The sequence below is a fragment of the Blennius ocellaris genome, assembly GCF_963422515.1.
Source record: "Blennius ocellaris genome assembly, chromosome: 4".
NCBI lineage: Eukaryota > Metazoa > Chordata > Actinopteri > Blenniiformes > Blenniidae > Blennius > Blennius ocellaris.
Window position 1 is genome coordinate 27072956 of NC_137653.1, and position 15098 is coordinate 27088053.

The following is a 15098-nucleotide window of genomic DNA, read 5'->3' on the forward strand; positions in this document are numbered from 1 at the left end:
GGTCAAATAACATTGTCATTGTAATTGTCACAATGGCAACGAGTAAATGGGTATGACTGAGGCCATTTGTTTGTTTGTTTATGTATTTATTTGCCTGTATGGGCAAAAATATATGATGTAGGGCCCAAGAATGGTTAAAAAAAAAAAAGATTTAATAATCCTATCAGACTCATCCAGATTGCCTTGGAATCACATAGTGCATTCTGAACACAGTCCTGTCCCATTGGCAGGTCTCGATGTTCAAGAAGTGTCTTAATTATGGTTTTCTTTGACATGTGAAGTTTTAAGTCTAGTGTGGACCAGATTAGAGCTCCCTGTGATCTCTGGCACTCGTCTCAGATCACCAGATGGACGTCGACACCAGCACAAGTTGTGTTCACGAGATGCACCGTCAGCAGAAAGTCAAGAAGTTTCTTCTCAGACATCAAGTATTATTAAGTCAACAGTTATGGAAGTGGTGTTAAGCACTTGAATCAACATTGGGACGACCATTTTATAATCCAATAACAACAAAGTGACATTTCCAGGCATGTTTGGACACTCAAGAAATTCTCAAAGCCAAGAAAATCTGTCACATACACAAATTAATCAGCTCCAAAAGCAGATTATGACCGGAATGAATGACTTTGTATACTGCGTCCATACCATATATTACTGCTTATCACTCTGTCCGTGGTCGACTTATCTTATCCCTCTGTGTACCTCAATGCACTGAATGCGTCACTGTTGCCCACCTACTATAGGAGATATGTGAGGACAGACACCCCTCCTCTGCAGGGGCATGAAGTATATATGAAGCTGGAAATCCCTCACACAGTCGTTCCTCTGTGATCCAAGGTATGCTTCTGCTGAGGAATCAGCTGTTCTTCTCATTTCTTACATTTTAAAGATTACTCTCCAGAGTTATAGCTCTACCGACATGATTGAGTTAAATCCTCACAAGTTGCACTTCTAAAATGTTTCCTGGATTGTATAATTTTCTACTGTTGTGAATAATGGCCGTGTTAATGAGCATGTTTTTGTTTGTTTCCTCCAGAAGAAAAGAAACTGTCAGTTTTAAAATCAAGATGACCAAACTCACCATCCTCGCAGGTAAAACCTTCACTCACTTTCCCTCACTTTCCACTGACAAACTCGATGCGTCATCGCTGCATTATCCAAAATGTAAACGACTGATGTTTGACTGTGGTCTCCCTTCAGGTGTGTGCCTGCTGATGTGCCAGATGGGTAAGTGGCTATCGGAAGACTTTACCAACTCATCGAGCAGAAAAACAAATCATGTATGGGAACAGTTCTAACAACTGCGCCCCTTCTTTGATCTGCAGCAACGGCCTCCAAGATGGTTTGCTACTTCACTAACTGGTCCCAGTACAGACCCGGGAATGGGAAATACATGCCCCAAAACGTGGATCCTTTCCTTTGTACCCATTTGATTTACGCTTTCTCCATTATCAATAACAACAATGAGCTGGTTACCTATGAGTGGAATGATGAGACCCTGTACAAAACCTTCAACGGCCTGAAAAGCAAGTAAGAACTGAAGCGTCCATTAATGACCAAATATTATCAAATGTATAAAATGCCACTGAAAGCTACTTGAAAGCTACTTTTCTTCCCCATTTAGCCATATTTACAAGGAATATGCTCAAAGCCTTTGAACCTCAGTTGTTCAGTATAATGCAGCTTATGTTGAAATAACAGGATAAACACATTTCCATTTATCCCTCTTACTAATATATGAGGTCATTCAATCTTTAAAAACAAAACCACACTTTGCTTTGGTTTTTCTCCGGTGTTCATCATAGTGATTACATGTAATTATCACAGTGACAAGATGAGACTAGAATTAGAACAGTAGAGTTCCTGCAAATTGACTTTCATGCAGTTTTGTTCACACATGGCCTCTATTTCGAAAGGAACCCCAGTTTGAAGACCTTACTGGCTGTTGGTGGATGGAATTTCGGCTCGACTCGGTGAGTATGATGTTTTATAGACGTCGGGTGCTGGATATGAAGGGAAATGACAGTACTGCACTGCTTCAGACAAAATGTATTTTGGGAATTCATGTAATTTGTGCAAAACTACACTAAATGTGACCACAGATTCTCCATCATGGTGTCCACTCCTGCAAACCGCCAAACGTTCATCCAGTCCTCGATCAGATTCCTGAGAGCTCATGGGTTTGATGGTCTGGATCTGGACTGGGAGTACCCTGGGTCTCGCGGGAGTCCCCCAGTCGACAAGCAGAGGTTCAGTCTTCTCTGCAAGGTAGGCGGAGGACTACTGCACCATGGTGGACAAATTATATTAATGACATTGTGTTTTAGAACGTGTTGATTTACATCGTCTGTAGGAACTTGTTGAGGCCTACGCAGCCGAGGCCAAGTCCACAGGAAGACCTCAGCTCCTGCTGACCGCTGCAGTGTCTGCTGGGAAAGGAACCATTGATGCTGGATATGAGATTGCAGAAATCGCAAAGTACTGAAGAAATCTTGTTGGAAATTGTGAAATTTAAAATGACATCTTTATTTTTGGCAATGATCATCGTGTTAACTTGATGAATGTTTAATTCCCAGGCACCTGGATTTCATCAATGTGATGACCTACGATTTCCATGGAGCGTGGGAACGTTTCACGGGACACAACAGCCCGCTGTACCGTGGCTCCCAGGATAGTGGAGACCTCATCTACTTCAACACTGTAAGGCACTTCATACTGGAGTTTGAGTGGTCCTCAATCTCGCGAATTGACGTGGCTTGTCTCACAAACTGGTTGTGGAGTACTGGCTCTTTATTAGAAACTATGTTTAACTGAAAAAATGAATTGACTTCAGTACAATTACATTCATTTTTTTCTCAATCCCTTTGACTTGACCTGTTTCATTGCTTGAACTCTAAAGTTTCCAGGCAGAAAGAAATCCAGACTGTTCCCTCCATCCTTCTATTCCACATACAGGACTATGCTATGAAGTACTGGAGAGACCAGGGCACCCCCTCTGAGAAGCTGATGATGGGATTTGCCACTTACGGTCGCACCTTCCGCCTGACATCCTCAAACACTGGCGTCGGAGCCCCGGCTAGCGGCGCTGCTTCAGCTGGTCCGTTCACCCGGGAGGCGGGATTCTGGTCCTACTACGAGGTAGCGACTCAACAAAATGACTTCAATTCTAACAAGAAGATGTCGAGGTGATGGACCATGGAACAAATGTATTTGCTTGGTCTGCACATACAGGTCTGCACATTCCTGAAAGGAGCCCAGATTGGGTGGATTGATGATCAGAAAGTTCCCTACGCCAGCAAGAACAACGAGTGGGTGGGATTCGACAACAGGGAGAGCTATGAGGTCAAGGTAGGTGGCAAACAAACGGTGTCAGAAATGATTGATTGGTCTGCTTAGTGGAATGCAGTAAAACATATTTCCATATTGTGTTCAATCCCCAGGTTGACTACATGAAGACGATGAAGTATGGAGGTGCCTTTGTTTGGGCCTTGGACCTGGATGACTTCAAAGGAGATTTCTGTGGAGAAGGCAGCCATCCACTGCTCTACCATCTCCGCAAGCTTGTTAATGCTGGTAAGTATTCATTTTACTTCTTTCAAACCAAGATGCTTCCCAAGATCGTCAAGCTTAGAGGAGAAAACCACGACCATCAGCATTTCAATCACAACTGCTTTTCTTGGAAACCAGAGTTTTCTGTCCGATGCTTCAAAGTTGACTTTGGGTGTTTCGCTTCACACAGAAATTCCTCCAGTGCCTTCGACCACAACAAAAAGACCTGGCATCAGTACCACAGCTGCACCAGCCCCTCCGACCACCTCGAGACCTGTTGCCACCACTCAGAGACCAGGCAGCACCACCAGCGCTCCGTCCACCAAGACCACCATCCCCATCCCGGGAAGAGGCTTCTGCAAAGACAAGGCAGATGGAATATACGCCCACCCCGAGGACAGGACCAAGTTTTACACTTGTGCAGGCGGCCGAACCTACTTGATGAGTTGTGGAGCCGGTACTGTCTTCCAAGACAGCTGCAAGTGCTGCGTGTATCAATAAACCCTGAATGACGACAGTTGGTTTCTTTCTGTTCAACACTAAAAACTCCTCACACAGTGAGCAAGACTAAAGTTTGGTACAGCGACAAACTCACATTGTTTATTCTGTACATTTTGACATGGAAAGAATAAGCAGAACATTTTAGGAGTTCAGTTCAGTTTGAATTATAAAGCAGCTACAACAAAGCCACTTCGTGTCGCTTCACCTTCAAGTCAAATGCAGAGGAAAAGTCAAGCAAAGCTACATGAGAAGGTGACGGGGGGGGGGGGGATCTCACCAGGGGGAAACTTTTAGCAGAGACTTTCGGTTTGCACTTGTTGAGGTTAGTGATATTAACCACAGGACAGAGAAAAACACACAGAGATCCCGAGGAAGTAAAGTGAGAAATTCAAGCCAATGATTATGAAAAAGGAATATTAATGTAACGCCCCCGCAAGAAAACATAAGCAAACACTCCTCATTTTTCAATCGTAAACAGTGTCCATTCAGCTCATCAAAATGGTATATAGCTTTTCTAACTGGATCACTTAGCCAGGATGATTTGGATTCAACAGGAGGCAGAGAGATAATGACTGTCTCTATATTGACTGCTCCACCTCGTTTCATCATCTCACTCATACTTTTTAAACAAACATATAAAATATTTTACCTCGTATAGCGAGGCTGTTTCAGTGTTCTACTGTCATACAAATGAGGCATCTTATCAACGTACCACACTTTAAAAGTCTCAGTGTGAGCTCAGGGTCAAACATTCTATAAAATACGATAATTACATGTGTCTTTGTTGACATGGAAGTAGTTCTGCACTTGTGGATATTGTGTATATCCAGATTAAGATGTTCCCCGCACCGACAGCAAGAAACTGTTTTATTAATTAAGTCTTTCATTGATTGGTTGATTGGAGCATGGTGTCGAAATTGCCTATGTGTGCAGGTGACTGTTTGGAGGAGAGAGGCAGAGAAGAAACTCGTCCTGCGTGACGCTGCAATAGTAACACATGTGATTTGGAGAAGAAACTTTAATCTGATTACTGGTTTGGAAATAGTAACGCATTAGATTACTAGTTAATGAAAAAGGTGGTCATATGAGAGTTAATTTACATTATAATTTAATTTACATTATATTTGTTTACATTTAGTTACATTTATACTGTCTTAGGGCAGCCATGATGCTGATGTGGCCCCTGGTGGAAGTGAGTTTGACCCCCATGTTCTGGTGCTTAACCAGCAAACATAAAGTGAAACAGAAAGTAAACTAGAATCAAGCAAAGTTGTGTAACTAAGACTGCAACTTTACACAACTAAATATGATGTAAACAATTTAACTGATGTGGAAACATCCTGCAAAATGTGTATAGTTTAAAACGTCTCTTAAAAAAGTCTGTGCTGCTTTCACATCGATCAACCAAGCCTCTAAGATCTGATTGGATCTGTTCGTCCCGCCCTAACATGTTCCTCTCGTTTTGATTCACTGACGAAAGTGTCAGTTATATTTTGTCACAGCCTTCGTTTTCATGCCCTACTTTTTATTTAGTTTTCATTAAGTCTTCGACGATGAAAAATGTTTGTTAAGCTAATATTTTTCGTCATACATTTCTAAATAGATTCATGGTAATTCGTTTGTTGCTCGTCTCCTTTTCTCTCACTCTCATCCTCTTATCTTCAACCAGAAGAGCGGAAAGCCTCCACCTCTGAGTCTGGTCCTGCAGGCTTCTTCCTGTTGGCAGAACAAGTTTCTTTCCACCATCTCCTGATGCTTCTGTGGAATAGTTAGAATTTCTTCTGGCTTGACGTGATTGTTATTGGTGCAAAACAGAGAAATAGATTTTTGAAGATGCCACTTCAATATTTTCTGCATTCTACATCAAAATGTCAATCTGCATTTTACAAACAGAAAAGGTAAAACACCTTCAATAAAAGTTGTGTCGAAAAGGTTTTGCTTTAAATGAATATTGTGTTTGATCTTTGCAATCAGCAGTCGTTTTGTGTTTAAGATGTACATTAAACTGGAGTGATGCATGATGAAACAAAATAAATTGCTTTTGAAGATTCTGAAGTGTTCCAGTCAGTTAAAATCTAAATAGAATAACTAATTTCTACTTACTCTTGACAACAGAAGCCTTGGGGAAAATAATCTCTCAGTTGCTCGCCCTGTTCTGTTTGTACTGTTAGTGATAGAAGTTAATGTTCTTTGAAAGTGAATGTACTCCTGGTCTGGGGGGGGGGGGGGGGCTGGTCTGGGGCTCGGCGGCTGGGGCCTTCTCTGTCCCGCCGGGGGTTGGGGGGATGGTCCCCGGGGGTGCGGTGGGCTCCGCTGTCGGGGCCGGGGGGGCTCCCTGCCCGCGTGGCCTGGGGGCGCTGCACTGGCCGGTCCCGGCTTGGCGGCTCGGTCGGGGCCCGGGGCTCTGCGCCCTTTATCCTTCTCCTGTGGGCCCCTCTGGCCTGGGGGGGGTCCTCTCTCCGCGCTCCGTCTGGTGCCTTCCGGGTTGGGGCGTGGCTCTCCGGGGGGGTTTGTCGGGGCCTCCCTGGATCCGGTGGGTCGCTGGGTGCCGGAGTGGCGGCGTCCGGCCCTGGTGGCCTTGGGCTCCGGGGTGGTGCTGCGGCCCCCCCACAACAGTTCCATTCACATCCAGAGGACAAACCACACACACACACACACACACACACACACACTCCCACTCCTCATTGACGAGATTGTTCTGTTAATTATCAAAACCAAGTTGTTGTTTGCTTTTGTTGTTGTTGTGTTTGTTTGTTTGTTTTATTTATTTATTTATTTATTTTTGTTCTATGTCCTTTTTGTTTTTGCTTTTGTTATAATTGTTGTCATTATTTAGGTCTTTTGCTCTGTTGTTGCTCAGGCTGGTCTTAATCTCATGGCAGTTGGAAAATATTTAGATCACTGTGGTTAATGTATTATCAAAAAAAAAAAAAAAAATGTATGTAGCACTAACAAGGGTATTGTATGTATTTTGTATTTTTTATTTTTTGTATTTATTTTGTTTCACCAAGCCTTTCTCTGTCTCTCCTCTCCTCTCCTCTCCTCTCCTCTATCCTTTCACCCCAACTGGTCCGCAGAATTCCTCCACCTCTGAGTCTGGTTTCTGCAAAGGTTTCTCCCTGTTGAGGGAGTTTTTCCTTTCCACAGTCGCAAACACACCTGCTTGCTCATGTGGATATGTTGGGCTTTTCTATTTTCTCTATAACAGCAAATTGGAATGACTGTAAAGTATTTAAAAATAATTAAAAAAAAAAAAAAAAAAAAAAAGAAAGTGAATGTACTTTTTTTTTATTGTCATTCATCTCAATTCTTTCCAAATCCATTTCTCAGACTGAATATTTGTTTGTCATCTGTTCATTCACCTTCAACACCATGATGAGCAGTTCAGGATTCCAGGGTGCTGGTCTATACAGGAGAACCCCTGGCGAGGGGAACCCATAACAGAGGACACCCCACACTGAGTGGACGAGTCGACGTGGCCGCACAGGACTTTACTGTCAACAAACCTCAATGAGCAGATGACAAATGTCAAGCTGATCGAACACTAAAACGGCCAAAATCCAACAACTTTTAATGTCTGTCTTCCTGATGTCCGCCATCTTGTCTTCTTCTGCCTGGCTGACAAATGCATGCAGGTAGCAATTTTTTTTTCTTTTGTTTTGCACACAGAAATGGCGCTTACAGAACGCAAAATGGAAAATGCTGAATCCGATTACAGAATTTTGAAAATATAGTATCGAAGAGACAATTTTCCCTCGTGATTCTCCCAAAGTAACTATCAACCCTGATTAAATCATGAATACTGCGGCTTATATGACTTAATCCTTTGATAACTTGGCTTGATTATGTGTTTAGTAACAGGGCGTTTTACTGCATTCAAGATAACTGGCCATTATCTTAAAATAGCCATCAATCAGCTGGCAACAATGATTTACTGTGTATGATCAATGCTGTTTATTCAAATAGATGACTGTTGGAATTTCTCTTTTCTTTTCCACATTTACTGTTGTATAATATTGTCTTGTTTTCAGGTGTATACATTTCTACATGTCATTGTTTAAATATTTATTTTAAACTTCTTTTTTCACCTTTATCATGTACATCTTGTGTATACATTTATTTTTATTGGTTCAATAATGTGCTTTCATATAAAAGTATGTTTCTTCCAGAACCTATTTGGTGTTTAGTTCATTCAACATCAATTAGTCCTACAATTTATCCTCGTGACCTCTGATGAGAAGAGTGGACTCTTGTCTTCAGGGGACAACTGGTTCTCGGAGTGTCCCTACATCGCAGGTTGAACCAGGTGAACATGAACCAGGTTGCCTGGGACTTTTCCACAGACCTGATTCCCAATAGAACCACGGCAACATACTGACATTAAACAATCAAACCTGCTGTCAAGCCCGATTCAATGAAATCCACGCGCACAGGAGGGCAGGTAAGGCGTAGACATAGTTTCCATTTACTCCTGCTTTCACCTGGAAGACAAGCTTAACAAGTGAAGATGGCGGCAAAACCCTACAAATGTAACGTGTGGATTATCTTTGTTTGCAGAAGATCTGAATGTGGACATTTATCCTGCAGACTGCTCTGTGTTTTTGCTGGTGCCTCAATCATCAGAGAGCGGAAAGCACATTGTTCACATTAGCAGAAAGTCGAGAGGACGTCATGACAAATATTCATCATTTCAACTTAAAATATCTGAAATGTTTAGTTTATCCCAAACTGACATATTTTCATGTCATACTTACTATTGTATAAGTAAGGTATGAAGATACTATGAATGAGTTTATTTGCTGTAGTTTTATGCCCAGAGAACCTATTTTGTGAACACGTCACATTAAAATGTCCCTGAAAGCCACAGTCAGCTCCAAGCTAACCGCAAGTCAGGGAATATTGTGGCGCAGGAAAACAAACAGTAGAAGGTGGAGCAGAGGAACATCTTGATCAATGGTCACGGCCAACGTTCAACAAAGGAGCGTGATAACACAATCACAGTTGTTGACCTGGACATCAAAACAAGACCATCTCAAGTTGTTTCATAACACCTCTGTCCGGTTGTCTGGGAGATGAGAATGCACAAACATTGTACGGTGTTTGATTCTGTTACTGACCTTGTTTATATTTGCTCACCAAATGCATTAAAACACATTCCTTTAAACTCAACAAATACATTATTAAGCTTGATGCAATGAAAATCCAATCCTGGATAGAGAGTGGAATAGCTCATTAAAATTAATTAAAAAAAAAGAAATTTGACTTACAGTATATAAAACCAATCTTTGAAATCTGATGAATAAATACGGTTCAAATGTTGTGTGATTCTACATTTTGTAGAATGTCAAAGGAAGCAGCCTAAAAAAGGCAGTGGTAATGTAATGTAATGTAATGTAATGTAATATAATGTAAAAAGCATTATGTCGGCGCGATGATGACCAGAGCAGGTTGAGACGGGTTTCTGTCATTCGATTCATGATGACATTAGTAATCTAGTTCAAGGCAAATCTTTTCATTTTTGTGGCGTCAGCAAGAATATTCTCGAGGAAATATCAGTTCAGATGACATGAAAGATCTAACAGGGTTAAACTAACCAACCAGCTGGATTTTATGTGTGATAAAAAACGATTATCTAACTTGTGAGTGAACTTTCATTTATGCTCTATGTTTCCATGACAGCACAATAACACAGTGTGTCCAATGTAAAGTTGAATATCAATGTTATTATCCACAGTACACTAAGGTCATTTCAGCTGATTAATGCAATATTGATAAGCAATATGTCCCCTTACCTACACTGTACACACTCGGTAAATTATTATCTACATGAGGTGTCTTATCAAAACTTTGTCTAAAAATCATGACATTTATTGCCCCAAATGATCAAAGGCAGCAACACCTCCTCTTCTCTGGCCAGATTTCCAAATGTATAAAAGGCCAAACTCTGCAGCAGCTCTTTGGGTCTTTCATCTGGTCCCAGGGTGAGTCAACAAGGAGAAACATCCCAGTTTGTCACTCTAATTGTCCTGGTGAATCTTTGCTGTATTGCTTGTGTTATAGACTTTACTTTTTGTCTTCTAGTCATCTACCACCTTGTAATAAGCACATTGAAGATGGCAAGGCTCACAGTCCTCGCAGGTATTTCAGGACAAGTACAATGCTGTCAAACACAGGCTTGTTTAATTGAATCCCACTGATTTCTTTTCTTTCTTTCAACCGTGTTCTGTTCCACTAGGCCTCTGTCTGGTGATCTGTCACCTGGGTAAGTTATGATCGCTTCTGATAAGCAGTTAACATGTGGATTTTTATTCTCCTTTGTAAATGTTCCTTTGCGTCTTTGCAGCATCCGCCTCCCAGATGGTGTGCTACTTCACCAACTGGTCCCAGTACCGTCCTGGGGAGGGGAAGTACATGCCGCAGAACGTGGACCCCTTCCTGTGCACCCATCTGATCTACGCCTTCTCCATCATCAACCCCAACAACGAGCTGGTCACCTACGAGTGGAATGACGATGTCCTCTACAAGTCATTCAATGGTCTGAAAGCCAAGTAAGCCTTATTAGGATTGGGTACCTGCAAGAGCTATGAGTGATTCAGTTGCAGTTATCTATCGCATGCAACTGGTAATTGAAGGCAGAGCAGTAAAAGTGAATTGAGTTAAACCGCTCTGCTCTTTCCAGGAATCCCAGCCTGAAGACACTGCTGGCTGTTGGAGGATGGAACTTCGGCTCAACTCAGTGAGTAACGTTTCAAATTGGCAACACGAACGTATCAGTATATGAATCTAAATTTCTAAAACGTATGTAATGTATAATCTTTAAATGTGATATCCAATGAAGTTTCAACTATATACGCATTTAAACCTATATATGGCACTCACTAAAATCATCATCAGTTAAAGGTTATGAAACTGTGTCGACACAGTCTTATGTCATGGTGTACTGCAATGTCATGGGTTATTAGCAGCGGTTGTGAAACATATGCCGGATTTGTCAATTTTTACTCATTTTAGTTGATACTTTGATGATATATGGACTCACAGTTTCATTCTTCCAGATCGTACTCTCTTATTAACCTCTGACTAACTTCTAAAAGCACTCTTGGAATTCAATTATGCTGCCAGGTTCTCCATCATGGTATCCACTCCAGCCAATCGCCAGACGTTCATCCAGTCTTCGATCCGATTCCTGAGAACTCATGGATTTGATGGTCTGGATCTGGACTGGGAGTACCCTGGATCTCGTGGAAGTCCCCCAGGTGACAAGCAGAAGTTCACGCTCCTCTGCCAGGTGAGTACACAACATTTGTGTGAGATATACAGCTGTTTACGTCACAATATGGTAGACTTCATTATCACTTCTGTTTGGGCACATTTGTAGGAACTGGTTGCTGGTTACGCTGCTGAGGCCAAGTCCACAGGAAGACCTCAGCTCATGCTGACTGCTGCTGTGTCTGCCGGGAAAGGAACCATTGATGCTGGATATGAAATTGCTGCCATTGCCAAGTAAGTGTGTTGATTTATTTATTTATTTTAACTCTTTGGAGTGAAGTCAAGGCTTTTGATCTCACTATTCCCATTATTTCCTTTCTGCAGGGAGTTAGACTTTATCAATGTGATGACCTACGACTTCCACGGTACTTGGGAGCGGGTCACTGGACACAACAGTCCTCTGTTCCAGGGGTCCATGGACTCCGGTGACCTCATATATTTCAACACCGTAAGCAGACACTGGGAGCAAAAGAACCAGGCTTCTCACTGATTGCTCTTTGTCAAAAGTACTTGACCCCTCCTGTACATGTCTGTAGGACTATGCCATGAAGTACTGGAGAGACAACGGCACTCCAGCGGAGAAGCTGAGGATGGGATTTGCCACTTATGGCCGTACCTTCCGTCTCACGTCAGCCAACACTGGTATTGGAGCCCCAGCTAGTGGCCCTGCTGCAGCCGGAGCTTTCACACGTGAAGCTGGATTCTGGGCCTACTATGAGGTCTGAAACTGAACTGTGTAAATCCCCCTTGACTAATAAGGTCCCGAATGGAAAGGCAGAAACTCATTGTAAAAATCCTGTTGTGGTCCAGATCTGTGGCTTCTTGAAAGGTACCACCGTGCAGTGGATTCAGGACCAGCAGGTTCCCTATGCCGCCAAAAACAATGAGTGGGTGGGGTTCGACAATCAGCAGAGTTTTGAGAACAAGGTAGGTAGAGCTTACTCATCGAGTGTCTCTAACATACTGAAAACCAGCGAAAAAGCTCAAAAATCAACCGTTCTACTTCTCATCCCTACAGGTTCGTTACCTGCAGAAGTATAAGTTTGGCGGCGCCTTTGTGTGGGCCCTTGACTTGGATGACTTTGCTGGACGATTCTGTGGTCAGGGCAACTACCCCCTGCTGTCTCATCTCCGCAAACTCCTTGGTGATAGTAAGTCTTTACCGTTATTGAGCATTGTCCCTGACAGTATAGATAATCCATTATCATTCAAACTGCGGGCACTGGAGTTTGAGATGAACGTCCCAGTTCAGCCGCATGGTTTAGTTATCACTGTTAGTTATCAGCACTGATCTGATCATTATTGATGGGATTTTCTGAAGCCCTTTAAGTAACACACTTCTCCCTCCACAATTCAGCAAAGCCACCAGGGCCCACAACCACACCAAAGCCCGGTGTGAGCACCGCCTCTCCAGCCACAACCACCACCACCACCATCACCCCCACCACCCATGCTCCAGGCTCTGGCTTCTGCAAAGGAAAACCTGACGGCATCTACGCCAACCCCGATGACAAGACCTCCTTCTACATGTGTGCCGGTGGCATCACCCATGTGACTTACTGCGGCCATGGATCCATCTACAACGACAGCTGCAAATGCTGTGTGTGGCCCTGAGCCATGAACGACACCATGTATATGATAATCAACGCAAATAACAACTATTAAAAAGATTAACTGTATTCAGTGTGTTTTCAGTCATTTACCTCGTTGTCTGTTCGCATGTTTGTATGGATACGGAGATTTTCTCTGTGTTTGTGTGTGTGTGTGTGTGTGTGTGTGTGTCTGCCACACCTCAGATAAACTTGTTTGTCTGGTCCACCACTCGTCTGCCAACATCATTATGTTGCACTACGAAGCTAAAGTGTTCCTAAATGCATAAAACGCTCAGACCTCTTAAAGGTCTATTACCCCAACTTGTAAATGGAAAAAAAAACTCGGTGTGGTCAGCACTGCCCCCTACAGTGAGGCAGATGTACGGCAGTTGGAGGCAACATGTAGAGCAAAGGTCTGTTGTTTTTTCAGAACTAATCTAACATTGGAAAACCACCAGACAGCTCCATCAGCTCTGGATTACATAGCATCAAACACTTTAGGTTGGCTGTTTCTAAGGACCAGACCTGCACTCCCCTGTGTATTTAAACTCCCCTCTCTCTGTTGTCTGTGTCGGCTCGTCTTGTCTTTGTCATTCCCCTGCGTTTCCTGCACTATTAAACAATAAAGTCGAGTTTTTATTGAAAATTGGGAGTCTGCTCTTAGGTTCTGCGCTGCATGACAACAACTAGACCTCCAGTTTGTCCCCCTTCAGTTTGTACGTGTGAGAACCTTGTGATATTTCAAGTCGGTGAAAGTGTCCTGAAGTGTCCCATGAAAACTACCTGTCCACCTCTGCGTGTAGACGACTTCTGTGATTTAATTTAAAAAAAACCTTCAAGTTAATCAGCAGAGTCTGAAAGTGAACTCTTGAATTCCACTTCGCCGGCTCTCAGAGAAACGAGGTGCGATGAAGGTGTAAAAGAAATCGTCAATAAATGGACATACATGGATTTGAACACGTTGAGAGCGGGAGTGTCGCTGTGGACGATTAACTGCACAAGTCGCCTCCTTAAGTGAAGTTTTATGGAATAGAACGTCTTTATTTTTCAAGCATTGAAAAGGCAGAATTAATTGTGGTGTTTTCTTCCCATGTGAGAGAGGTGAGAGCTGAGTGTCGTCAGCATGAGGGGGTTTACCAAAGATCATCTCGACACAACAGGGGGACAGGAATCCTCCTCAAAGAAAACCAAATCCTGATCCTGTCGCTGCTGAAGAGTCACGTACATGTTTGGTGACAAATCAAGTGTCATTCCTATTGATGAGAGTATTGACAAGTTTGATCAGTGACAGAACATTTGATTTTTCATTCAGAACTGAAAGGATAGTGGAAAAGGAGAGCAGCGGCACATGAATAAAGTTTGTGGCTCTTTGCAGCCTCCTGCACTTTTAGCCCTGAGCTCCACACTCAAGGTGTGAGATGTCTTTTGTCCTGCCAGTCAGCGTGTCAAATACACTCCGCCATGAAACACCATCACACACTGATGGATATTAAAGAGGCGAACTAAGTGTTGAGTTTCAAACGGGATTTAGTGTTCGGGGGGAAATATAGAAGTGGGTCACATCAGTTTGTAATGACAAACGTTAAAATCTGATCCTTTCGGGTGGAGAAAATGTCGTAATGCATCTCGAACATGTTCACTGCGCTGCTCACCAGATATCACCACGATGAAGGAATACAAGTTCTCTAACATCACATAACTACACTTTACACAGTGACGGGTCAGCTGATTCTGGCTTTTATGCTAACCTTTGTTAAAAAAAAGAACAATACAGTACACTGTTTAGAAAAGTCAAAACAGATCTGACATGATCAAAAGAATTCAAATATGTGAATGCAATTGTGTAAATGTACATGACCACCGTTTGTCGTTCTCATGGAATGAGAGAGTTCCACGACTGTGTGGAACACGACGCCACAAGTTCATCAATATCGTCATATCAGTATGTGTACATAATGTAAAAGATTGAATGGTGATTCATGTAATTTGTCAACATATTAGTGTTAATACAGTAGTTCTAACATTTTGAAATGAATTGATCATTAAATAAGAAGCTAAAAAAAAAATGCATTTTTAAAAATTCTATTTTTATGGAGAAAGTTGTTCACAGTTTCTGTGCTACATGAAAACAAATCTGTCTCATTAGTACAGTTAAATTGTGACACCAGGTTGTGGTGTCAATCAAAC

General features: G+C 42.4%; 1 protein-coding gene across 1 annotated transcript; it reads left to right on the forward strand.

The window, feature by feature from the left end:
- Nucleotides 1-1067: 1067 nt before the first annotated feature.
- LOC308128770 (putative chitinase 10) lies at nt 1068-12933 on the forward strand (the record flags this gene model as incomplete). Its single annotated transcript, XM_080494435.1, has 22 exons — nt 1068-1092; nt 1201-1227; nt 1326-1530; nt 1917-1973; nt 2103-2268; nt 2354-2478; nt 2577-2700; nt 2956-3138; nt 3232-3348; nt 3441-3573; nt 3740-4036; nt 10132-10188; nt 10286-10312; nt 10394-10598; nt 10730-10786; nt 11173-11338; nt 11429-11553; nt 11644-11767; nt 11856-12038; nt 12130-12246; nt 12338-12470; nt 12677-12933. 22 exons carry the CDS (start codon nt 1068-1070, stop codon nt 12931-12933), a joined length of 2910 nt encoding a protein of 969 aa, XP_080350561.1.
- Between the last annotated feature and the right edge of the window lie 2165 nt (nt 12934-15098).